The sequence below is a fragment of the Triturus cristatus genome, chromosome 7, assembly GCF_964204655.1.
Source record: "Triturus cristatus chromosome 7, aTriCri1.1, whole genome shotgun sequence".
NCBI lineage: Eukaryota > Metazoa > Chordata > Amphibia > Caudata > Salamandridae > Triturus > Triturus cristatus.
In genome coordinates this window covers 747,564,495-747,591,669 of record NC_140590.1, presented here as the reverse complement: position 1 = coordinate 747,591,669, position 27,175 = coordinate 747,564,495, and the positions used below count along the sequence as shown (strand labels likewise).

Sequence of the window (27,175 nt, the reverse complement as noted above, 5' to 3'; positions counted from 1 at the left end):
AGAATAAGGACAAAGAAAAGTCACTGCCTGGCAAAAATTGCAGCTGAACTTTGGACTTTGGCGCAAAATCCTGCTGTCCTCAGCCCTCTATCAAGAATCGAGACAGAGAGACATGTATTGCGAGCTGGAGAGCTACCAAATCCTTGGGTAGCCTTCCAGTACTACCACAACACTGAAAGTTTCCCTTGAAGTAGAGGAGCTACTCTCCTTCAGTCCGCAGGCACAGACAAGTAGAGTCTGGTCCACTGCCTTGCAGATCCCCAACACGACCAATGCTGCAGATGAACAGGGGAAGGTACTTGTGCTTCCAAAGGTCAGACACTCACTGGTGATTAGTCGCGCTTGACAAATACTGATTGATTGATTGAGATCTGTTTCTCCACCGAGTGTGAAGACACCACAACCAACCGGAGCCGTGAAGCACCAACCCTTGGGGTATCAGATCCCCTGCAAACACAAGGAGATGATGGATGGAGCGCTGAAATTTTTCAGACACTTACCCCTAGTCACAGATCTGGGTTGAATACATCATCGTTCTTTAGCTCAATTTGCCACCCCAGTTTAGACACAGCTATATGCAAATCAGTCTTGACCTTATGCCTCCTAGGAACAGTCCAACCCGACCTGCCAAGCCAGGTCTTCCATGGACCAGAAAAAAGCATTCTGGGGCCGGTTTTGGGGTAACACCCCTCATCAGCCAGGCTAGCTTGAATCCATTGGCAAAGTGAGCAAGGGACCCACGTCTGGTCATCCTCTGCCAACTTAGGGCGAACAATGCAAACACAAGGAGATGATGGACGAAGCACTGAAACTTTTCAGACACTCACCTCCAGTCACACATCTGGGTTGAATCCATCATTGTTCTTTAGATCACTTTGCCACCCCAGTTCAGACCCAGCTATATGCAAATCAGTCTTGACCCTGTGCCTCATGGGAACAGTCAAGCCCGAACTGCCAAGCCAGAACTTTCCTGGACCGAAACAAGCATCCCTTGATCCCTTTGCCATTGAATTCAAGCTAGCGTGGCTGATGAGGGGTTTTACCCCAAAATCGGTTCAGGGAAGACATGGCTAGGCAGTTCGGACTTGACTGTTCCCATGAGGCACAGGGTCAAGACTTATTTGCATATAGCTGGGTCTGAACTGGGGTGGCGAAATGAGCCAAAAAACGATGATGGTTTCAACCCAGATCTGTGACTGGGGTAAGTGTCTGAAAGGTTTCAGCACTCCGTCCATCATCTCCTTGTGTTTGCTTTGTATGAGATGCCCTACACCAAACACAAACAGTGAGTGTCCAGTCCAGACAAGCAGCTGTCAAGAGACGTCAGCACTACTGAGACCCAACACAAAAGTAGTCTAGTTGTCCATTGGATGAAATTTAAACACTCCATATCACAACTTAAATTTCAAGTCATAGAGAAAGTGGTCCCAGCCCCTGGTAGAAATCTTACTAAAATGCTGCTACAGAGGGAAATATTTTGGATAAGGAGGCTAAATACCCAAGATCCCAAGGGGATTAATGATAAAGTAGAGTTAGGGTGTTTTTTGTTACCTGATATACTCTACTAGGATAGAGGACATGTCGACGCAGTCTTATTCATTGTAATATTCATGTGTATATTAAGAGCTTATATTCATACATGTTGGACTAAAACTTTGTAGAATTCCAGATTGAGGCATATCTTTTCATTTGAAATGTACGTTTTTTTACATTTTTGTATGACTCTCATTTCCAACTTTCTTGTTCACTTTTCTTTCACAATTATTTTTATCACATTTCAGTTGGTTTTTAGGCACGGTTTTTGAATCTTATCTTTTTGAGGTAGAGGTACTGGAAAAATGCGTCAGTAACGCGGAACATCAGATCGTATTTAAATTCACCTTTATAGCTTGAATGGTTTCCCCATTCCAAGATGGCGAGATTTGTTTTAGCGCGAAGTAAGATGTAGTCTGTTCTTCATTTCCTGTTCAGGAAGCTTAATACATCAGACGCGGTAGCAATAAGGAATAACTAATAGCGTGTATACTATTGGAATCGGTTCTTCGCTTTTGACATAATACGGACTCCTGCGGGTTTCGTTTGAGGTGAGCACGGGATTTGATATAGCGGTAGTATTGTTTGCATACCACATTCGAATTGGGATTACATTTTGCTTTCATATCTTTGTAGTTTCATTGATTAACCGTTTGCAGTACTGATTTGGAATCCGAATGTGCATACAGATTGGTGAAGTTATTGGAGGTCAGTTTTACCTTGCGTTTATGTCATTTGTAGATGGTACCGTCGGTGAAACACATGTTTAGTAATTTTAGTTGTTGTTGCTGTTGTATTTTAGGTAGTCCATGATGACGGATTATACCAGGTATTTTTCTTTATTTAAGTTAAGCTACACTATATTCAAGATCAGTCACATTATTTATTTATTATTTCACCATCACTCTGGAAGAATGGGATCTACTTTGGTGTCTTTAGTGCATATTTCTCTGTGAAATATTTTGGCAAATATACTTGTCTCATACCAAAGTAATGATGATACTCAGTTGTTTTTTAATCAAGATACAATACTGTATTTTTTTCTGAAAACAGTGTTACCCTACACACTAAAAATGTTCACATTGTTTGTATTGATTGCAGACTATTGCCCCTGAAGAAGGGCCATAAGAGGCCCGAAATGCATTGGGCAGGCATGAATACGAAAATCATGGATTGAAATGATATTATGTTTCAAACTACAATCAAGATATTTTTGTGACTTCAACAAAATAAATGTCGTTTCTATATTGAGAGATTGTGAAAAATTGTTCAGGCTGTTTTTGTTCACATTTACATGGTTGATTTTGTTGAATTGATAAGAACATTTCAAAAGAAGTTTATGAGCAATAGCTCCAAGAGTAATGTGCTCAGAGGGCGAGTTTTGTTAAACTTGCTATATGTTAATATTTGTTCTAGGCATGTTCAGACAGCGTGCCGGCCTCAGAAGCACACCACATAAGTTTTATTAGCAACCTTAATTGTTAAAAATTTCTTATATTATAGTAGTTTCCCAGTTTGAGAGTGACCCAGCTGCCTTGATTTATTCTCTGCCAGCTGCTTGACCCTGACCGCAAGGTGCATCTTTGGGCACCCAGCCCAGCCGACCAAACCCCTTTGCTCCTGAGCCTTCTACCCGGGCCCAGACAAACTGGCCATGCCCCTGTGCACCATGACCCCTTGCAACCTGAGCCCCTCTTTGGGAGCCCTTGGACTTTCCCACAAGTTCCCCCATGCAGCCTCTTCTCAAGTGGCCCCCTTCTTCATAGCACGCCACCTACCAGCCTCACCAGCACCCTCCTCCCGGTAGAACCCGGACAATTACCGACGAGCTGCTGGTAGTACTTTGAACCTTGACTCACTACTATTTCAATCCCAGAAGGTGAACCCCTAAAACCGACTTTACCTACCTTTAATGCATCTTTGCCTTTTCCTCCCATAGGATTACATTGTATATAAAGGAGCACAAGTTTTAATGTTTTACTTACCTGTGAATATTTATTTTTAAAACTGTACATACCTTGAAATGAAGTTTTGAGTTTATAATATATATAAAAAAAGAAGTGTTATTTTTCTAAATTGGTCACAGATTTATTATTTGAGTGTGTGTCTCATTTATAGCCTCTATGATGCTTAGCACTAGCCTCTGATAAGCCTAACTGCTTCCCCACACTACCACAAAAGAGAGAGCCAGTATTATCTACATTAGCCTCTGTAAACCAATTGGGGACCAACTGGACTCTCTGCACAGTGTACTCCATTTTAGTGCACTGTAGAGAGAGACAGCTTCCCACAAATTCCTATTATTATCTGTAGTCAGGGTCTGCTTTGATGGTCTCATCAGCCTATCCACAGATACTTTGAGCAATATTGCAACACTAACGTTCTATTTTTACCTTAATAATCATCACACATGAGTGTTTTGCACAATCTAAATCACTTACACATTTGTGTTGTTTAAACCCTGCTTTAAGTCTTTCACTCAAGAATGTATTCAACTTAGGAATATACTGAAAATCAAGAGGGATTTGTTATTTTACCTATGCTAAGCAATGGAATAATACTTTAAATATCGACAAAGAAAAGGATACTTACTTTAAATTCAAGATCTATTTGATCAAAGCGTTTAGAATCCTCTGGTAATTGTGCCCGAATATCTTCTGAACCAATGAAGATGCTCTCCAGGTGGCTCCAGTTTCTTTGCACTTCATACCAAATAGAAATGACAGAATCTGCTACAGATAATTTCTGCTGCCAACCTGAAATCTCCTGAAGAAAGTGAGCTATATATTTAGATGTCATCAGGTTTTGAAGCTGTACTTGGTTGTCCTCTAACACCTCTACTAGTTCTTCATCAGATTTAAGTAGCATTATTCCTGTTCTGGCATGTTTTTCATGTTCGAATTGCATGGTTGACCAGGTAGTGTCAAGTGCCTTCAACACCTTAAAAAATATTTAAAATAGGATTACATACTGCGTAGATAGGCAACTAACACTTACACATATAGTGAAACATTTCCAATATTTTAAATACTTTACAGAATTTCAGAAAACATAAAGCAGCCTTTGCTAAAACAGCACTTTTACAATTAGCTGTCTAATATGAAATAAGATTTCATTATACAGTATTTACTTTTTCTAAAAACTGGAACAAGTTACTTACCTTTGGTAATGCCTTGCCTGGTAAAGACTCTATCTAGCCACAAATTCCTTACCATATAATATTCCCCAGGTGTCAGAATGGATCAAGAAGCTTTTCATGAGCAGTACCCCTGTACAGCGGTAGATGGAGTCATTTAGCTCTGCGCGGAAAATGACATGTGCAGTGCATTTGGAGGTGCCACCCCAGCCAACTAAAATCACTTTTTTTGTCTGACTTTCCATGCCAGAAGATCATAGTCACAAGGAAAAGGAACACTGACCACTGGTGTGAGAAGCTGAGGTCCTTAGAGGAGTGAACCTATTACACTATAATCCGTTCACAGAGCCGAGAAGATGGGTGGATCAATAAGAAATCTGCAGTTAGATAGAGTCTCTACCAGTTAAGACGTTACCAAAGGTAAGTCATTTGGTCATCTGATTGAGACCTCTAGCAGCAGATTCCTTATCTTAGAATAGATACCCAAGCAATACCTTCCAGAAGTTGGGACTGCAATATGGATTAGACTAAAAAGTCCTGTACGACCAAACAGGCATGGTGACTGTCACACTGGACCTGATTGTTCAGGCAGTAGTGCTTAGTAAACAAGTGCAAAGAAGCCCACATTGCTGTCTGACAGATATCCAGGACAGGAACCGTGCAAGCTAATGCAATGGCTGCAGCCTTGGCTCTGATAGAGCATGCAAGCCTTGGGGGGATTGCTTTTTGGCCAATGTGTTGCATATTTTGATGCAAAGCACTATCCATGGCGAGATGGTCCATTTCTGCAACGCCTTCCCTTTCTTGGCATCGACATATCCCACAAAGAGTTGATCATTCAACCAGAACTCCTTTGTGTGGTCAAGGTAAAAGGATAACACTCTTTTTGGGTAAAGCCAGTGGAGTCTCTCCACTTCTTTAGAGGGATGAGCATAGATGGTAGGCAGCGTGATAGATTGGCCTACATGGAAAGGAGTTACCACATTCTGTTAAAAGGATGCTAGAGTCCAAAGGATAAGCTTGTCTGGATAAATGGTATGGTAAAGAGGATTTTCAGACAGTGGCAGTAACTTACTGACCCTTTGGGCAGATAGTATTGCCACTAGAAAGGCCATATTGATGATTAGCAATCGGAGAGGGTGTTGGAAAGTAGGATCGGCTTTCATGGTTACCCTCACTTTGTGCTGGTGTCAGTCTGTTTTCTGACTAGTCTGACTGTGATCCTGCTAATCAGGACCCCAGTCACTGTGCTCTCTCCCTAAATTGGACAATGGTAAGTACTTTGGTACCTCCCTAATTGGCTACTGATGTACCCTTCTAAGTCCCAAGTATATGGTACTGAGGTACCCAGGGCGTAGGTACACAAGGGGTCTCCCATGGGCGGCAGCATATATTATGCCACCTGTTAGAACTGGGGGTCTCTAGTTGGCAGAGGTATGTACCTTTGATCAAATAGGGACCCTTGCTTCTAGTCAGGGTAAGGGGGTACACTCTTAAAATAACCCCTGCTCACCCCCTTGGTAGCTTGGCACGAGCAGACAGGCTTATCTCAGAGGCAGTGTGAACACATACAGTAATCCAGTGACAACACTACAGATGGACACCACACAGGTTTTATATAAAAAATAAGCATTCTTTATATAGATTTATCACAAGACCACAAACGACAAAAATCCACAATACTGTACTTTGAAAATGGTAGAAATAGCTTAGTTCTCTTAAGATGGAAAATGTGACACTTTAAGTTCAATGTACCTTTGGATGACTAGAACAAGTTACATCAGATACAGATACATCGTTACCGAAGGTAAGTAACTTGTTCATCTGAAAGAAACACGTTAGTTAGATTCCTCACCTTAGAATAGATACCCCAGCAATACCAACCCCGGTGGTGGGTCTGCGAACCAAGATCACACCAGAAAGTCCTGGAGAACAGAACGGCCAAAGAAGCCGTCTCTCCGGACTTGGCTGTCCAGGCAATAGAGCTTGAGAAACGTGTGCAGTGAAGCCCACCTCGCCGCCTGACAGATGTCCCGCAAGGGAACTCCCCGGCCCAGGGCAGTAGTAGCTGCTGTGGCCCGGGTGGAATGGGCCCTCAACCCAACAGGAGGGTCCTTTTTTGCCAAGGAGTAACACATTTTAATACACAACACGACCCACCGCGAGATGGTCCGTTTGTGTACCGCCTTCCCCTTCTTAGCTCCTACGTATCCAACAAAAACTTGGTCATCCACCCGGAACTGTTTGGTGCGGTCCAAATAAAAGGACTGTGCCCGTTTTGGGTCCAGACGGTGGAGCCTCTCTTCCTCTTTTGAAGGATGCGGAGGCGGAAAGAAGGTGGGCAACGTGACAGATTGCCCGAGATGAAATGGGGTCACCACTTTCGGTAGAAAAGAAGGATGAGGCCGGAGGACAACCTTGTCCGGATGAACAGAAATAAAGGGAGGCTTAGAGGACAGAGCCTGGAGCTCACTCACCCGTCTAGCCGAGGTGATAGCTACCAGGAAAGCAGTCTTCAGGGTGAGAAGACGAATGGGACAATTGTGAAGAGGCTCAAAAGGAGCGCACATTAGAAAGGTCAGAACAAGATTCAAGTCCCACTGAGGCATTACGAAGGGGACAGGAGGGAACATGTGAGTAATGCCTTTGAGAAAACGTGAAACAACAGGGGACTTGAAGAGAGAAGGCTGATCAGGAAGCCGTAAGAAGGCAGAGATTGCAGCAAGATAACCTTTCAAGGTGCCCAGAGCAGAGCCCTGCTGGGCCAAAGAAAGAAGAAAGAGTAGAGCCTCAGAGAGAGGGACGGAAAGGGGATCCACAGCCTTTGCTGTGTACCATGCCACAAATTTGTTCCACCGGCAGGCGTATACCGTCTTTGTGGAGGAACGCCTGGCTGCCAGAATGACATCACAGACTTCAGGAGGCAAGTCAAATGGCATCAACTGCCGCCGCTCAATCCTCACAAATGGAGGTTGTGAGAAGTTGGCCTGGTATATGATGTTCACTAGTTAAAGTGACCACCTTGTACCATGCCAAGCAACCCTTATGGTATGGTTGAAAGTCAACCTTTTCGGACTAGCTGCCCTAGTGGTAGCGTAGGCTAAGCAGTCTTTGAGGCTAAACTCGTTAAAGCGTGTTAAGCAGGCTGTTTTACCATATGCAACCCCCCTTTATACCAATGAAAGGACACCACACAGATATATATTAAAAATATATATGTATTTATTACTCAAAGTATCCCCTAGACTCTTTATGAGCATAGGAGCACAAATCGTTAAACAAGAAAGTATTACAATATACAGAAGTTGCACTTTATATGGATAGGCCCTGGTGGCTGATCAAACCATATACTAAAATAGTGGTATAAGTACCACGAACAGGAAAGGGAAAAGGCCTAGGGCCTCTAGAATCGCTGGGCCTACAAGGAGCTAACTTCAGTTAGTGACCAGGAGGTCCACGGGTCGCTTGTGCAGTGAGGAAAGTTACACGCGGGCTCCCATAGGTTTTCAATGGGTGCGTAAAAGTTCAAAAGTTACTGCTAGAAGGGTCTTCTGGATGGACTACGAACTTAAGACTTAAAACACAGACACTAGAGATGTTTCTCTACACTTGGGCACCGGAGTGCCAGCTTTACCTCACCCACAGGAAGCGGGTGCATAGGTCTCGAAGTGCGTCGGGTTTCTTCTATCGATTCAGTGGAGCCTGATGACAAAGATGCTCCAGGCGGCCGGTCCAGAAGAGATGCGGTGGATCCAAGGGTGGATCGGAGTTGTAGAAGACCTGAAAGCAGAGGGGACAGTGTTCACAGTCACTAGCCAGTGACCGGCGTGGCACCAGGTGTGAGAAGTTGGCCTGATATGTAGTGTTCACTATTCTAGTGATCACCGTGTATCATTCCAAACAACCCTTATTGATGATTGGTTGTAAGTCAACCTTATAGACCAGCTATCCTAGTAGCGTGGATACGAGCAGTCTTAGGCTAAACTCTAGAGGGCGTGTTAAGCCAGCTGTTTACCATCACATATACCCCTTGAACACCAAGTGAAAGGACACCACACAAGTTGTTATGAAAATAAAGGATATTTATTTATAACAAGTCTACCCTGGTTCTTTATGAGTCAGGGAGCTAAGCACAATACAAAACTCTTAGGAAAATACTTCTGGTTGCACAATTTACACAAATGCCCGAGGGCACGAAACCATTACACTGCAAGTGGAAGGGGAGAAGTTAGAAAGTCTAAAGTTACTGATTCCGGAGTGATCCGATCAGTGGGACTAAACGAAAAAGGAACTGGACACTTGTAAAGCGAACCGCGATGGAGCATCGAAATGCTCGAGTTACCTAGCCCAGAGGCTGCGGCTGTGGAAGGTTCGGCAAGATGTCGGAAGTCCTCGTTGTAGTCTCAGGAGCCTGAAAGAAGGGTTGCTGGCAGGCGACCAGTGTCGATGTTCAGCGAGATCCAAGCCTGGATCGGTGATGAAGGAAACCTGAAAGCAGAGGGGACTCAGTTCTCAACCGCTAGCCAGCGATCGTGTGGCACCAGGAGGGTACCGGCTGAAGTCACCTCGACCAGGTGAGTGGATGACGTCGGACTCGGCTGTTCCTCGGACCAGGAGGCGCGGCGGCGACCAGGATGGAGGGCGAGCTGTCCCACGCAGGTGTCTGCTGTCGATGATGCTGGGCCCAGGAATGGGGCAGCGGATCGTGGCAGTGGCAAGCCCACGCGGTGGAGTCAAGATGGCGTCGGGAGTGGACCAGGAGGGTCTGTGGTACTCCTCTGTTGAAGGGGAGCAAGAGCCAGTCTGGAGCAACCAGACTAGTGATGAAACAAACGTGGTGCGCCGTGAAGAGGGCCACAAGCCGGTCGGCAAGTGGTCGAACAACGCGGTGAACAGCAAGGAGCGGAAGGGCCCCCACGCAGATCTCGGGGATGCTGGGGAGGCAGACTTCGGTGCTGGAGCTGCTCAGGGTTAGGGCTTCTCAAACCCTGGGTGCACTCACTCGAGGGTCCCTCGGTGGGCGTGCTAGATAAGCGTCGTGCAGGTTCTGAAGATGGCCGGTCCCGCAGGTCTCGTCACACCTACGACTCTCAGCTGGGCTGATGAGGTAGGTAAAAGGTCAGAGATAGCAGGGAACTCGGGTCTCGTCGAGCTGGGCAGTCTTGATCCGTGGGAGAGACTTACAGCAAACCGCAAGCGCTTAGGTGGGGCCTGCTGGTGCAGGGTGGCTACTCCTTAGCCACAAGGGAGAGTCTTCAGAAATAGTCAAGAGTTCCTTTCGTGGAAAGTAGTTCAAGATTCAGAATTATCCAATTTGGGAAGGGGACTCGCTCCTACCTTTATTCTAAGAAAAAGGGGCTGGCCCGTGACTAGGTTCTACCTATGGGTGGAGCCAGGAGGGGGGTGGTTACACCCCTATCCTTTGTCCGGCTTCGCCCCAGCTCAGGGGCTGGTGTGCCCCCGAAACTGGTTTGAGCCGGGCTATGCACAGTGAGCACCGGGGTGCCACTGGCAATCACCTTCCTTTCAGCCCTGCCTACCTGGGATACACAAACCCTGTCTGGGATGGTGCTAACATCGCCCTCAACAGGAAACCCTTTGTCCAAGCTCCCCTCGCTGGAAGGTCTCCCAGCAGCAGGAGGTCAGACTTGTGTCTGGTGGCAGCATCCATTTTGTGATGCTGAGGCTTGAGTCAACTTTAACCGGGGTTCAAGGTTACTTCCATGTCGTGCCCCTCTAAAAGGGGGGAATGCTAACCCCGTCGCCAGAACTGGCGAGGGGTTCGTATTCCAATTCGTATGACACCTTACTCGACATGTGTAGGTGATGCGATGCCAGAGTTAGCAAATAACCGCGAGGATTATAATGCATTTAAAAGTAGTTGGCCCGCGTCACCATGGAACGGCTATTAGGACTTGGTTCCGCAAGCCGTCGACGGGCTCAGCTCGCGCCAGAGCACCGTCCCACATGATTCCCTGCACTCTGCCTTCAGGATTGATAAGGCCTGCCATAGGAGTGACTGATAGGAATCCATGTGTCCATTTTAGGGTTAGGTGTAGGAATACTACACCTACAGCAACGGGTGATGACACCACGTTGCCCCAGCTGTCGTGCAGCCAGTTGTGTCAGATTTGGGCGGCCATTCCAGGGGTGGCATAATACATGCTGCAGCCCCTGGTAGGCCCTGGGTACACCGATGCCCTGGATACCTGTGGTATGCTGAGACAGGGACTGACAAGGCGGCCCAGTTCCAATTGGTGGATGCACCTAATGTACATGTGTTTAATTTCGAGAGAGAACAGCTAGGCTGTGGGTCTGATTGGCAGGCCCACAGCCGGGGAAAGTCAAAAACCAATGAAGCAAAAGCAAAAAAATCTGGGTGATCATAGGATTGCAGACCCTACTCTCCTACATGACCCCCCCCAAACTTTGGGACAATAAGCTAACCTTGACCAGGTGAGTCTTCTTGCTCTAAGTGGAAATACCTGGAGAGCCCATCTGCATTGCCATGATCAGTGCCAGGTCTATGCTCCACTGTGAAGTCCATCCCCTGTAGGGAAATGGACCACCTAAGTAGTTTGGGGTTTTCACCCTTCATTTGATTTAGCCACAAGAGGGGCTTATGGTCGGTCTGAATCTTGAAGTGAGTGCCAAACAAGTAGGGCCTCAACTTCTTCAGGGCCCAAACCACAGCAAAGGCCTCCCTCTCAATAGCTGACCAATTCTTCTCTCTGGGGGTCAGCCTCCTGCTAATAAAAGCTATGGGCTGGTCATGACCATCAAAATTCAGTTGAGATAGAACAGCTCCCACACCCAGCTCCGAAGCGTCTGTTTGGACAATGAATGGTCTGGAGTAGTCTGGACTCTTTAGGATAGGTGCTGTGCACATGGCCTGCTTTAGGTCATCGAATGCCTTCTGACAGCTTGCTGTCCACTGAACTTTTTTTGGCATCTTTTTACTTGTCAGGTCGTTCAGCGGGGTCACAATGGATCCATAATTTCTGACAAACTTCCGGTAATAACCAGTCAGGCCCAAGAAAGCTCGAACCTGAGTCTGGGTGGTTGGAGGAGCCCAGTCCTGGATGGCCTGTATTTTGCTCTCCAATGGTTGAACCTGGCCTCCACCTACAAGGTGGCCCAGGTATACAACCTGTGTCTGCCCTATCTGGCACTTAGTGGCCTTGATAGTGAGGCCTGCCTTTTGCAGGGCCTCTAACACTTTCCTCAGGTGGACCAGGTGATCCTCCCAGGTGGAGCTAAAGACAGCGATATCGTCCAGATACGCCGCGCAGAAGTCGTCCAACCCAGTGAGAACTCGATTCACCAGCCTTTGGAAGGTGGCAGGTGCATTTTTCAAACCAAAGGGCATTACCACGAACTGATAGTGCCCACCCGGGGTAGAAAATGCTGTTTTGGGCTTGGCCTCCTCAGCTAACCTGATTTGCCAATACCCAGCTGTCAGGTCAAACGTACTTAAGTAGCTGGCCAAAGCCAACCGGTCGATAAGTTTGTCTGCTCTTGGTATTGGGTGGGCGTCAGTCTTAGTGACTGCATTGAGACCTCTGTAGTCCACGCAAAACCTCATCTCTTTCTTACCGCCCTGGGTGTGAGGTTTCGGCACGAGAACTACGGGACTAGCCCAGGGGCTGTCCGAGGGTTCAATGACTCCCAGCTCCAACATTTTCTGTACCTCCGTCTTGATGCAGTCTCTGACATGATCAGGTTGCCAATAGATTTTACTCTTTACGGGCAGACTGTCCCCAGTGTCGACCTCATGGGTACACCAATTGGTCTGACTGGGCGTCAGAGAGAACATATGTCGAAAGGATTGAAGAACCTGTTTACAATCCTTTTGTTGATGTCCAGAGAGGCTGCCACAAAAGACAACACCATCTACTGACCCATCGTCAGGGTTCTGAGAGAGCAGGTCCGGGAGAGGGTCACTCTCCTCCTCCTGTCCCTCGTCTGTGGCCATGAGCAAGCCCATGCCCTCCCTGTCGACATATGCCTTGAGCCTGTTTACATGGAGCACCCTGTGGGGGCTCCGGGGAGTTCCCAGGTCTACCAAGTAGGTGACCTCTCCCTTTTGCTCAATGATCGTGTGGGGCCCAGACCATTTGTCTTTGAGTGCTGCTGGGGCCACTGGCTCCAGCACCCACACCTTCTGTCCAGGCTGGTACACAGTCAGGACAGCCTTTTGGTCGTGCCAAGCTTTCTGTAATTCTTGGCTCGCCTCAAGGTTTTTAGACGCCTTTTCCATGTACTCCGCCCTCCGCGAGCGGAGACCGAGTACATAGTCCACAATGTTCGATGCCGGCTTTCTGAGAGGTCTCTCCCATCCTTCCTTTACCAAACAAAGGGGTCCCCTTACAGGATGTCCGAACAGAAGCTCAAAAGGGCTGTAGCCAACCCCCTTCTGCGGGACCTCTCGGTAGGCGAACAAGAGGCAGGGTATCAGGACATCCCATCTCCGCCGAAGCTTTTCAGGTAGTCCGTGAATCATCCCTTTTAGGGTCCTGTTGAATCTCTCAACAAGCCCATTGCATTGTGGGTGATAGGGTGTGGTGAACTTGTAGTTGACACCACACTCCTTCCACATTGCAGTCAGATATCCCGACATGAAGTTTGCACCTCTGTCTGAGACGACCTCCTTAGGGAAGCCCACTCTGGAGAACACTCCAAGTAGGGCCCGTGCCACCACAGGTGCTGTAGTGGTCCTAAGTGGAATAGCTTCAGGATACCTGGTGGCGTGGTCCACCACCACCAGTATAAACTTGTGCCCTGATGCTGTCTGGGGTTCCATTGGTCCGACAATGTCGATCCCCACTCGTTCAAAGGGTACCCCCACCACCGGTAGTGGTATGAGGGGGGCCTTTGTCGTGCCACCTGACTTACCGCTGGCTTGGCAAGTGACACAGGAGCGGCAAAACTCCTTCGTATCTTCGGACATGTGGGGCCAGTGAAAGTGTGGAACAATTCTGTCCCAAGTCTTATTCTGGCCTAAGTGACCTGCAAGGGGAATCTCGTGGGCCAAGGTAAGAAGGAAACCTCTCAGAGACAAGGGGATGACCAGCCTCCTGGTCGCACCAGGTTTGGGGTCTCTTGCCTCGGAGTACAGGAGTCCATCGTCCCAGTACACTTTGTGGGTACCTGTGGCATTCCCTGCAGCCTCAGCAGCAACCTGCTGTCTGAGGGGTTCAAGGGAGGGGCAGTCTAACTGTGCCTTCCCCAGGTCTTCCCTGGAGGGTCCCCCTGAGCCCAGAAACTCAACCTGACCAGGTTCAAGCTCTTTCGGCTCAGTTTCCCTCAGTTCTTTAAGGTCAGCCTCCTCAGAGACTTGATCCACGACCTGGGGCAAGGGGGAAGGCGAAGCCTTACCCTTACTGCTCCTCTTCTTGGAAGGTGTCTGGTCCGTTCTTCCAGGATCCAGCACCTGTTCAGTGGGGCACCTTTTGGCCTGTGACCTGGTCACAGCAAGGACATGTGCTGGCAAGCCTAACATTTCCATGTGAGTCCTCTGCTCCACTTCTGACCATTGTGACGTTTCCAAATCATTACCCAACAGACATTCTACGGGGAGGTCTGAACTAACCACAACCTTTTTCGGGCCACTTACCCCTCCCCAGGAGAAATCAACAACTGCCATACTGTGATTGGTAGTGACGTTGCTGGCATTGGTCACTAGGTAACTGGTACCTAGCATGATCTGTCCAGGGTCCACAAAGTTAGGCGTCACCATGGTGACACTGGCACAAGTGTCCCTGTAGGCCTGAGCCACTTTTCCATTAATCAAAGGTGTCTGTCTGTATTTGCCCAAAGTATTGGGACTGGCATCAGGGGACATATCCATATCCCCTGTACAGACAAGGACGGCCTGAGTGAGTGTGCCGACTAAGTCGTCACTCCCCTCGGTTCCCAAGGTTAACCCAACTAATGCCTTGGGAGGCACACTACCACTGCTGACTGTACTAGGGGGTGCAGGTGCCTTAGGGGCTGCAGTGGTAGGAGTTTGCCCTCCTTTCTTGGTGCACTCACTAAACCAGTGAGTCTTACTTTTACAGTATTGGCACCACCTTTTTGACTGGCCTTCTTGAGTCTTCTTCTTCTGTGAAGCCTGACCCCCACCCTCTTTGGTTTGTTGGGGACCTGTCGAAGACTTCTGGTCATTTTGTTCATTCTTGTTACTACCCTTCTGGTCTGCTTTCTTCTGACCACCCTGGTTCTGGTTCTGGTTCTGCTTGACCCTTGTTCTGACTAGGCCTGGGCAAAAATTTCGTTCCGGTCGCGGAAATTGCGATAATTTGACATTTTTGCGTTCCGCGGAGAGCGCGAAAATGTCAAAAATTCCGGTTTCCGCAGCTTGGCGATAATTTGTTTCTTGCTCGCGCTGTAAAATGATACATTCTCGCGCGCGCGCGATCGCCTTACCTGAATCCCTGCGTTCGCCGACAAGTTTTCTTGATCCGGTCGCGTTCTCCATGAGATGTTGTATTGTTTTTAGCCATTTGCGCTGTCTCGCGACAGTTCGCGCCCGCAGTGACGTCATGCGTCGCGCGATCACGTCTTTCTTCTCGCGATCATGCACCGCGAGAACAACTCAAAACAAGATGGCCGCGCCCGCAAGCAGCCACATGGGTAAGTTGGCGACCCGCAACCATGCAGAAAATCGCGCGAACATGCCGGAAAAAAACTTCCGCATCTTCGCGATATTTCTGCTTGTTTGCGATAATTTTAAACATTCTCGCGATAATTTGCGAAGGTTAATTCCGCAAATTCCGCCCACCCCTAGTTCTGACCCATCTGTCTGCCTTCTTTCCCAATTCTTGGGGAGAGGTCAGATCCGAGTCGACAAGGTGCTGATGCAACAATTGGTTCTGACAGTTGTTTAAAATCTGTTCTCGCATGATAAGATTGTACAATCCTGTGTAATCAGTAACCTTGCTACCCAGCAACCAGCCTTCCAAAGCCTTAGTGGCACAATCGACAAAGTCAGTCCAATCCTGAGACTGAATTTTCTGGGTGTCCCGGAACAGCACCCGGTACTGTTCCGTGGTTAAGCCGAACCTATCAATCAGTGTGTTCTTCAGGACTTGGTAGTTGTTAGCATCCTCAGCTCTAGTAGTGAGGAGCTTGTCCCTTCCTTTACCTTCAAAGGAAAGCCACAGTATAGCTGCCCACTGACTTGGGGGGACGCACTGGACAGTGCATGCCCTCTCCAAGGCAGTTATCCACTTGTGGATGTCGTCCCCTTGTTTAAAGGGGGGCACTATTTTACTCAGGTGTCTAGTGTCTATACCCCTGTCTTTCTCTCTATTGAGAATGCTGCCACCAGTGGGATCTAACCCACTTAATTTCTGCTCTCGGGCCAGGGCAAGTCTTTCTTTGGCGAGGGCAAGTTCTTCCCGCTCGATCCTCAGATTGACTTCCCTCATCTTCGCTTCATGCTCCCTTCTCTGAGGGGACGTCATTCCTCTCTGAGAAGATGCCTGAGAGACATGTGTGTGAACCGATCTGCCAGAGCCTCTGGAGAGAGACCTAGCTCGTCCGTTCCCAAGGTTAGGCCTGCTTGAGCGTGGGCCCGGGGCTCCCCCAGTTCCATTCTCATGCCTGCTTAAGTTGGTCCTTGTAAGCCTGCCGACTACCACTGGACCTTTGTCTGCCTCGTCTCCTGATAACTCCTCCTCGTCCTCCTTCTCTGTGTGGAGGTCGAGGTCTGGGTCACCGAGGGTTCCCTCTAAGGGAGGCATGTTCCCATCAGCATCGGGGGGACCTGTGTTAGAGGACCTCCTGGCATCGTACGTCTCTAAGAGACCTATCAAAAATGCGATGGTAGGGTTAGAACCCTGGTTTAGCTTCCTGGAGGCACACAGTTGTCGCATCTCCTTGAAGCTAAGAGCTGCATATCGTGACACGCCCTGTGGAGGGTCACTGACCACTAAGGGAGTCTGCGAGGACTCTCCATGGACCGACATGCTTTTCTAGTGAGGTGTAAGTGATGCACCTACCTACACTATGTGTTTACCTACTGATCCCTTGCTAAGAGTTGTAGTCAGGGTGTGCTAAGCCCTGTTACACTACAACAGCCGGTTCAGTAGAACTCGGAGTATTCTAAGTTAAGTTATATGTACCTGGGTACTTATGTGATCTTTCACTGCGATATTCTTAGGATACGTGTGTGGTAAAACAACAGCAAGCTCAAATCCCAACCGCTGCTCACCAATGTGAGAAGTTGGCCTGATATGTAGTGTTCACTATTCTAGTGATCACCGTGTATCATTCCAAACAACCCTTATTGATGATTGGTTGTAAGTCAACCTTATAGACCAGCTATCCTAGTAGCGTGGATACGAGCAGTCTTAGGCTAAACTCTAGAGGGCGTGTTAAGCCAGCTGTTTACCATCACATATACCCCTTGAACACCAAGTGAAAGGACACCACACAAGTTGTTATGAAAATAAAGGATATTTATTTATAACAAGTCTACCCTGGCTCTTTATGAGTCAGGGAGCTAAGCACAATACAAAACTCTTAGGAAAATACTTCTGGTTGCACAATTTACACAAATGCCCGAGGGCACGAAACCATTACACTGCAAGTGGAAGGGGAGAAGTTAGAAAGTCTAAAGTTACTGATTCCGGAGTGATCCGATCAGTGGGACTAAATGAAAAAGGAACTGGACACTTGTAAAGCGAACCTGCGATGGAGCATCGAAATGCTCGAGTTACCTAGCCCAGAGGCTGCGGCTGTGGAAGGTTCGGCAAGATGTCGGAAGTCCTCGTTGTAGTCTCAGGAGCCTGAAAGAAGGGTTGCTGGCAGGCGACCAGTGTCGATGTTCAGCGAGATCCAAGCCTGGATCGGTGATGAGGGAAACCTGAAAGCAGAGGGGACTCAGTTCTCAACCGCTAGCCAGCGATCGTGTGGGCACCAGGAGGGTACCGGCTGAAGTCACCTCGACCAGGTGAGTGGATGACGTCGGACTCGGCTGTTCCTCGGACCAGGAGGCGCGGCGGCGACCAGGATGGAGGGCGAGCTGTCCCACGCAGGTGTCTGCTGTCGATGATGCTGGGCCCAGGAATGGGGCAGCGGATCGTGGCAGTGGCAAGCCCACGCGGTGGAGTCAAGATGGCGTCGGGAGTGGACCAGGAGGGTCCGTGATACTCCTCTGTTGAAGGGGAGCAAGAGCCAGTCTGGAGCAACCAGACTAGTGATGAAACAAACTTGGTGCGTCGTGAAGAGGGCCACAAGCCGGTCGGCAAGTGGTCGAACAACGCGGTGAACAGCAAGGAGCGGAAGGGCCCCCACGCAGATCTCGGGGATGCTGGGGAGGCAGACTTCGGTGCTGGAGCTGCTCAGGGTTAGGGCTTCTCAAACCCTGGGTGCACTCACTCGAGGGTCCCTCGGTGGGCGTGCTAGATAAGCGTCGTGCAGGTTCTGAAGATGGCCGGTCCCGCAGGTCTCGTCACACCTACGACTCTCAGCTGGGCTGATGAGGTAGGTAAAAGGTCAGAGATGGCAGGGAACTCGGGTCTCGTCGAGCTGGGCAGTCTTGATCCGTGGGAGAGACTTACAGCAAACCGCAAGCGCTTAGGTGGTGCCTGCTGGTGCAGGGTGGCTACTCCTTAGCCACAAGGGAGAGTCTTCAGAAATAGTCAAGAGTTCCTTTCGTGGAAAGTAGTTCAAGATTCAGAATTATCCAATTTGGGAAGGGGACTCGCTCCTACCTTTATTCTAAGAAAAAGGGGCTGGCCCGTGACTAGGTTCTACCTATGGGTGGAGCCAGGAGGGGGGTGGTTACACCCCTATCCTTTGTCCGGCTTCGCCCCAGCTCAGGGGCTGGTGTGCCCCCGAAACTGGTTTGAGCCGGGCTATGCACAGTGAGCACCGGGGTGCCACTGGCAATCACCTTCCTTTCAGCCCTGCCTACCTGGGATACACAAACCCTGTCTGGGATGGTGCTAACACCGCCCTCAACAGGAAACCCTTTGTCCAAGCTCCCCTCGCTGGAAGGTCTCCCAGCAGCAGGAGGTCAGACTTGTGTCTGGTGGCAGCATCCATTTTGTGATGCTGAGGCTTGAGTCAACTTTAACCGGGGTTCAAGGTTACTTCCATGTCGTGCCCCTCTAAAAGGGGGGAATGCTAACCCCGTCGCCAGAACTGGCGAGGGGTTCGTATTCCAATTCGTATGACACCTTACTCGACATGTGTAGGTGATGCGATGCCAGAGTTAGCAAATAACCGCGAGGATTATAATGCATTTAAAAGTAGTTGGCCCGCGTCACCATGGAACGGCTATTAGGACTTGGTTCCGCAAGCCGTCGACGGGCTCAGCTCGCGCCAGAGCACCGTCCCACATGATTCCCTGCACTCTGCCTTCAGGATTGATAAGGCCTGCCATAGGAGTGACTGATAGGAATCCATGTGTCCATTTTAGGGTTAGGTGTAGGAATACTACACCTACAGCAACGGGTGATGACACCACGTTGCCCCAGCTGTCGTGCAGCCAGTTGTGTCAGATTTGGGCGGCCATTCCAGGGGTGGCATAATACATGCTGCAGCCCCTGGTAGGCCCTGGGTACACCGATGCCCTGGATACCTGTGGTATGCTGAGACAGGGACTGACAAGGCGGCCCAGTTCCAATTGGTGGATGCACCTAATGTACATGTGTTTAATTTCGAGAGAGAACAGCTAGGCTGTGGGTCTGATTGGCAGGCCCACAGCCGGGGAAAGTCAAAAACCAATGAAGCAAAAGCAAAAAAATCTGGGTGATCATAGGATTGCAGACCCTACTCTCCTACACCAGGTAGGTACCAGGCGATGTCGGGTGCAAACAGGTGATGAGATGTAGGTTGTCTCCGCGGCCACGTGGTCCCTGAAGGTCGACGACGTCCAGGAGTCGAGTCACGAGCTGTCCCACGCAGGCTCTCGCTGTCGGCGGTGTCGGCGACTCGAAGGAAGCAAACAAGCCTTGGCAAAAGCAGAAGTCGTGAAGAATAGAGAAAGCTGATTGTTCTGACCAGCAAGGTCAGAGGGGCTGGTCCTTTGGAGAGCAGCAGGGGCCAGTCTGGAGCATCCAGACCAGCATCGTAGTTTTCAAGTTAAGTCGCCAAAATGGCCACTAGCCGACAGGCCAGGGACCGGGCAGGCGCGTCGAGATGCAAAATGCAGAGGGGCCCCACGCAGATCGTGGAGATGCTGGAGGGCTCACCTTTGGTGCAGATGCTGCTCGGGTGTTGGGCTTCTCAGGACCCAAAGCACAACTTGGAGGGAGCCTCTGTTGTCGCGCTTGCAGCTTGTCGTGGGTCTTTCAAGATGGCTGGCTCCACGTGTCTCGGTGCCTCCATGGGTTCCTTCTTTTCGGGGACTGTGGATCGGGCGGTGAGAGGTCTGGAGGTCCAGGTCTTGTCGGGCTCTGGGCTCGGGCTCCGGCAGGAGGCGGCGGCAAAGCAGACGTCGAGTAGCTGGTTGGTGCTTGCGTTAGCAAGATGGTCACTCCCTGACCATAGGGGAGATTTCCTTCTGTCCTCTGTGCAGCAGAGCGTCGAAGTTCCCGTCTTCTTCTTTGTAGTAAGTTGATTCCAGGATGTCTGAAGTCTTAGGACACAGCTCCTACCTTTAAGCGGATTCTAGGGGCCGGACTACATGCTAGGTCCCTCCCTAAGGGTGGGACCAGGAAGGGGGGTGGTTACACCCCCAATCATTTGTCCAGCTCGCCCCAGGTCCGGGGCTGGTGTGCCCCAGGACCGGTTTGAACTGGCATATGCACCGAGGCTCCTTGTGAGCCTCAGGCATGTCTGATTCCATTCAAGCCCTATCTGACCAATACACAAAATCCTGTCTGGGGTGGTGCACGCACCTCCCCTGGCAGGAAACCCTTTGTCCACGTCTCCCAAGCTGGAAGGACTCCCAGCAGCAGGAGGGCAAACTTGTGTCTGTGGTGGCAGCATCCATTTTGTGGAGCTGAGGCTATGTCTGATTTTACCCGGGTTTCAGGTACTGTACATGTCGTGTCCCTCTAGAAGGGTGAAATGCTAACCCCATCGCCAGAATTGGCGAGGGGTTAGTATTCCAATTCGTATGACACCTTACTCGACATGTTTTGATAAAGCCAAACCAAAGATAGCATTTAACCGCGAGGTTCATAATGCACTTAAGAGTATATGGTATGACGATATCTGGAAACGGTAGAAGGAAGTTGTTCCGACCACTGCAGACAGGCTCAGCTCATGCCAGAGCACCATCTCACATGGAACCAAGCACTTTGCCTTCAGGATGGTTAAGGCCTGCCATAGGAGTGACTTATAGGTTAACATGTGTCCCATTTAAGGTTAGGTATAGGTATACTACACCTAAGTAAGAGGTGGTTACACCAACTTACCCCAGCTGAGTGATCAGCCAGTTGTGTCAAATTGCTAGGCCAGGCCAGGGGTGGCACAATACATGCTTCAGCCCCTGGTAGGCCTTAGATACACCAATGCCCTGGGTACCTAGTGTACACTGGTACAGGGGCTCACAGGGTGATCCAATTCCAATTGGTTATGCACCTAGGGTACATGGAGTCCATTTTAAAGAGAGAGCAGACAGGCTGAGACCCTGAATGGCAGGATCTCAGGCCTACTAAGTCGAAAAACCAGCTAGACACTAGGCAAAAAATTGGGGGTAACCATAGTCAGATATCCACCTTCCTACAGAGGTGGAGGCTGGAGAGGTTCGGGTGGAGGCCCGTCCCCTGCTGCTGCGACAGAAGGTCCTCCTGAAGAGGCAGTCGTATCGGAGGAACGATTGACATACTGAGTAGCTCGGGATACCAGAACCTTCATGCCCAATCCAGAGCCACTAAGATAACTTGGGCCCGGTCGTGCCTGATCTTCTTCAGCACTCTGGGCATAAGTGGTATAGGCGGAAAGGCGTACAACAGACCGCTACTCCACTCGCGACGAAAAGCGTCTCCGAGCGAGTGCTGCCTTGGAAATTCCAACACGCAGAACTGCTGACATTGCGCGTTCTCTTCGGTGGCGAATAGATCTAACCAAGGCTCTCCCCACAGCCGAAAGAGGCCTTACGCCACGTCCGAGTTCAGACACCATTCGTGATCTATCATGCACCGGCGGCTGAGTTCGTCTGCTCTGGCGTTCAGAGAGCCCGCCAGATGTTGAACCACCAGGGTGATGCCCTGGTGTTCCAGCCAGGTCCAGAGGCGCAGAGCCTCCTGACAAAGGGTCCACGACCCCACCCCGCCCTGTTTGTTGCAATACCACATGGCAGTGGTGTTGTCCGTGAACACCTGCACAACACTTCCCCGGACAGAGGGAAGGATGGCTTTCAGTGCAAGCCGGATCGCTCTCCGCTCCAAAAGGTTGATATGGATGTGAGACTCTGCCGGAGACCAGAGTCCTCTGATCTCCGTCTCTCCCATGTGGCCCCCCCCATCCCAGGAGGGACGCGTCCGTCACTACTACGTGCTCCGGTTGGGGTAGGGAGAGGCATCTGCCGCTGAGCAAATCGTGGTCCGTGAGCCACCACTGCAACTGTTTCGCAGTGCCCTCCGAGATCAAGACATGGTCAGACAGGTTGCCTTGATGCTGGGCCCACTGAAACTTCAGGTCCCACTGCAGAGCCCGCATTCGCCACCTGGCGTAATGCACCAACAGGATGCAGGAGGCCATCAGCCCCAGAAGCCGCAGCACCAACCTGACCGAAACATAGGATAGAGGCCGAAAGATGGGAATCAGAGACTGAATATCCCGGACCCGCTGTTCCGGAGGATAAGCCCGGAACTGCGCCGAATCGAGAACCGCTCCGATTAAGAGGAGCTTCTGGGAGGGACTCAGGTGTGACTTCGGCACGTTGATGGAGAACCCCAGCAAATGCAGGAGGTCGGCCGTAGTCTGGAGGTGGGAGACGACTTGCTGGGGCAAGCCCGCCTTCAACAGCCAGTCGTCGAGATAGGGGAAGACTGGAACCCCTGATCTGCGCAGATGAGCTGCGACCACCGCCATCACTTTCGTGAACACCCGAGGGGCACTGGTGAGGCCGAAGGGGAGCACGGTGAACTGAAAGTGCTCCTGACCCACCGTGAACCGCAGGTAACGCCGGTGGCCCGGCAGGACGGGGATGTGAAAATAGGCGTCCTGCAAGTCCAACGCTACCATCCAGTCTCCAGGGTCGAGGGCAGCCAGAACCTGAGCTAAAGTTAGCATATTGAACCGTTCCTTCCGGAGGAAGGTGTTGACGCTCCTGAGGTCCAAGATAGGGCGCAGGCCCCCTTTGCCCTTCTTGGGAACCAGAAAGTAGTGGGAATAGCAACCACGGCCTACTTCTGGACCAGGAACGCGCTCGACGGCCTCTTTGGCCAAGAGGGCCGTAACTTCCTCCCGCAGAAGATTCAAGTGATCCTCCGATATACGGTGGCACTGCGGTGGCATGGCTGGAGGGGTCGTCTCGAAGGGGAGGGAGTAGCCCCTTCGGACGATTTGCAGCACCCACCTGTCCGAAGTGATGGAGCGCCAGTGGAGGAGGTGATGGCGAACTCTGCCGCCCACTGGCGTGGAATGGGCCTGAAAGCTCGGACTAGGAAGGCTTTGAGGCGGATGCTGCCGGGGTGGATGTGGACTGACCGGTGCGTTGTCCTCTAGAACCGCCACGGCGGAACCCACGTCCGCGACCGCGTGCAGGTTGGTTCTGCGGCCGGTGGCTAGGCGGACGTGAGGAGGCGCCCCTTCCTTGGCCACGAAAGGGGCGAAAGGCGGAAGCGTGCGGCCGAGAGATCCAAGGACATGGCCATAGCCCGGGAGTCCTTAAAACGAGCCAGCGCACTATCCGCCTTCTCACCAAAAAGGCGAGCGCCATCAAAGGGCATATCCATGAGGGTACTCTGGTCATCCCCCAAAAAAGACGTGGACCTCAGCCAGGCGTGGCGCCGGAGCGCCACCGTGGTGGAAATCGCCCTACCCAGCGAGTCTGTGTCGCGCTGCATCTCGCCCGTCAGCAAGTGCCTGGGAGAGACGTGTCCGGGCCTCCACCAGACACAGTGGCAGCACTTCCTCCACCGTATCCCACAGAGAGTGGGAGAAACGGTCCAAGAGGCAAGCGGTGTTCAAAGACCACAGGCCCAAACTCAGGGAAGAGAACAGTTTCTTGCCGAACTGTTCCAGCCTCTTGGATTCCCGATCCGGAGGAGCGGACGGGAAGGAGGATTGGGAAGTGGAGGCCTGGATAACCAGGCTCTCGGGGGTGGGGTGTTGGGACAGGAAACTGGGGTCGCCCGGAGCAGGGCGGTGGCGCCGGGCCACGTTCCGATCCACAGGAGGAACTTTGGAGGGCTTGGACCAAGTGCCCTGCAGAACGTCGACGAGGGCCTCATTGAACTGCAGCAGAGGCTCTGTGGAGCTTGCTGACAGTTGAGGCTCCTCTGTGAGGATATTAGTCCTCACGGCCACAGCAGGCAACTCGAGCCCCAGTGCTTCGGCCGCCTTGCGCAGCACCACTGAAAAAGCTGCACCTTCCTCCGAAGCCACAGTCAGAGGAGAGATGAAGCCAGCGTCCAGCCCAGTTCGTCTGCCCAGTCCTGTGCAAGTTGACCCTGGAGGGCCATAGGGTCCTCAGACCCCTCCCAGTCGCCCCCGTCATCCGATTCCTGATAAACAGGAGGAACGATCGGAGCCGGACGGTAGATGAAACCTTCATCCATCGGCGTTGGTTGCGGCGCCGGGCGGCGCCGTGCCGGCGTCGGGTCCGGACCGGGGCTAAACCGGGGAACGGCGTCGCCCGGAGACGGCGCCGGAGGTGGAACCGGTGTCGGTGCCGGCGGAGGAGGCGTCGTGAGGTCGACCGGCGCCGACAGAGATCCAGGCCTGGATCTCTCGGGGACCTGCGGCGTCGGGACCGAAGTCGTCGACGGCGCCGGGGCCGGAGCCGCCGGCACGCGAGGTCGCCCAGTCGAGCCCGCGGGACCCGAAGGCGCGCCGGCAGGCATCGTCGGCGGAGCCAGGCCCCTCATGGCCGAGAGGAAGGCACTGACCTCCGCCGGAGTCGCGTCAGTCCCAGGGTCCGGCGGGTATGGAGACGGACGAGGCTCCTGCGGAGCCGAGACCACCCTGACCCTTGTCCGAGTCGCGCGACCGGCGAGGGGAGTCCGAAGAGCGGTGTCGCCTCTTGGACTTCTTGGATCGCTTCGACTTACCCGAAGACTTTGAGCCCGACGAGCGATGATGATGACTGCAGCTCCGCGACCGGTCCTTGGACCTCCTCCTGGACCGGGACCGTGAGCGGCGCGGAGCCGAGTGCCGAAGCTCGAGAAGCTTACGGGACCGCTCCCGCCTAGCCTTCGAGGTCAAGGCCTGACAGTCGGGGCACGACTCCGCGTCGTGGTCGGCCCCCAGGCAGTAAAGGCACCGGCGATGGTGATCCGTCACCGACATCAGGGGATGACAGGCGTCACAGGCCTTAAATCCAGGCATCCTACCGGCACCAGAGTCGAGTCGAGAAAGACCAAAAAGAGTCAAAAAATTTTAGTCAAAAATTGACTAAGGGGTAAGCTCTACCTGGATCGGCGCTGTCTGGCGAGGAAAAAAGAACTGACGTCAGCGCGCGAGGGCGGCGTTTAAGTACTCCGACGACGTCATTCCGGCGCACGACGCCGACGACGGACGCGGAGCCGCAGACGACGCCTAGCGACGCGCAAGGGGTATTGCTGACGAAAAATCTTTCCGGATCCAGCCTCACGCCTGGGGATATTCTAAGGTGAGGAATCTAACTAACGTGTTTCTTTCAGATATGCTATACAACGAAAGTGTTGCAGGGAAGGTGATGCGTCGGTTCCTTACATGCAAGAACGGTGATGCGTAGGTTCCCTACTGCTGCGTAGGGGATGGAGAGGCGTTGATTCTTCTCAGTGTGGAGAGGTGATGCGTTGGTTTCTTACTGCGCTTCTGTGGCGATGCGACCAGCAACGCCGTGATGCGATGAAGATCCGGTGCAATGAAACAAAATGGCACCTTCTTCTTGATGCGATAGGATGCGTGCACGCCCGACAGCCGTGCAGCAACTCAACAATTCTTCTGAGTCGTGACAGGCCCTACGACACGCTTCTCCGGTGATGCGGCGGCGTCTGATGCGATGTTGATCCTCTTCTCAGGGCAATGCGAGGCGCGTCGGCGATGCGATGTGACAGCTGCAGCGGCGACACCCTTCTTCAGTGATGCGACGACAGCGGCTGCGACACGTTTCTCTGATGATGCGGCGGCGTCTGATGCAACATCAATCCTCTTCTCTGGCGATGCGAGGTGCTTCTACGTTGCGAAGCAACAGCGGCGGCGGCGACACCCTTCTTCAGTGAGGCAACGACAGCAGCTGCGGCGGCGACACGCTTCTCCTTCGTGAGTCGCACTTCCAGCAGTCCCTCAGAAGGCCCAACTGGTTGGTGAAGTCTGTTGTCCCTGAGACTTCAACAGGAGGCAAGCTCTATCTCAAGCCCTTGGAGATCCTTCACAAGTTGAATCGAAGTAGCACAAAAGTCCTTTCTCCTTTCTTTGGCAGTCAGGCAACCACTGCAGGCCAGTCCCCCAAACAGCACCCCGCTTAGGGATAGTTTCCTCCTCAGTCTTTCTGGTTCCTCTCCTCGGAATAGGTTTCTTCTTGTTTCCCAAAATTGATCTAAAGTTTTGGGGTCTGGGTCCCCCTTTTTATCCTCATTTTCTCTTTGTTCTCTGAAGGCAGAGAGGCCTTTGCCTAGTCAAAACCAGTTCTGGTCAGTCCTGGAGCAGTTTGTTGACAAGACTCCCTCTTTCCTTTCACAGTGTAGGCCAGGGACATCAGACGCACCACAGGAGGCGGAGCCAGCATTGTGGAGGGAAGGCACAGCCCTATTCAGGTCCCAGGTGCAACTCCTCCCACCCATCTACATGCAGATAGCTCTATTCAGCCCTGTGCTGACTCACCCTGTCTCCGGGAATCCCCCAGCCCCTGTCACTCAAACTCCAGACAAGGAATACACAACCTAGCAGAGGCAGGCTTTGATAGTTAGGCAAGAAAGTACCTAATTTATAAAAGTGGTATTTTCAAACACAGAATGTTAAAACCAACTTAAATAAAAGATGTATTTTATCATTCTGAGTTCAGGCATACTAAACTCGAATTTCTACCATGTTCCCTGGGTCAGTTAGGATTATAAGATGTTATAGTCAAACTGCCCATTCTGGTCTATAGGGAACAGGTAGCCTTGCAATAGTGAATGTAGGAGAGTAGGGTCTGCTTTCTATGTTCACCCCCACTTTTTGCTTTTGCTTCACTGGTTTTCGACTTAGATGTGGCTGTGGGTCTGCTAATCAGACCCACAGCCCAGCTGTTCTCTCTCTAAATTCCTACTATGTACTTTAGGTGCATAACCCAATTGGTAGGGATCACCTTATTGGCCCCTGTATAGTGTACCCTAGGTACCCAGGGCAGAGGTGTACCCTAGGCCTACCAGGGGCTGCAGCATGTATTATGACACCCCTGGCCTGGCCTTC

At 51.1% G+C, this 27,175-nt stretch overlaps 1 protein-coding gene across 2 annotated transcripts in view; it reads right to left on the bottom strand.

Moving 5' to 3' along the window:
• The window catches only part of DNAH17 (dynein axonemal heavy chain 17), a 14,992,541-nt gene that overhangs the window by 10,027,616 nt on the left and 4,937,750 nt on the right, over nucleotides 1–27,175 (bottom strand). For both annotated transcript variants that reach the window (XM_085617470.1, XM_085617471.1), the window contains one exon: nucleotides 4,126–4,473. In XM_085617470.1, the coding sequence (XP_085473596.1) occupies nucleotides 4,126–4,473 (348 nt within the window). The remainder of the gene's footprint in view (nucleotides 1–4,125; nucleotides 4,474–27,175) is intronic.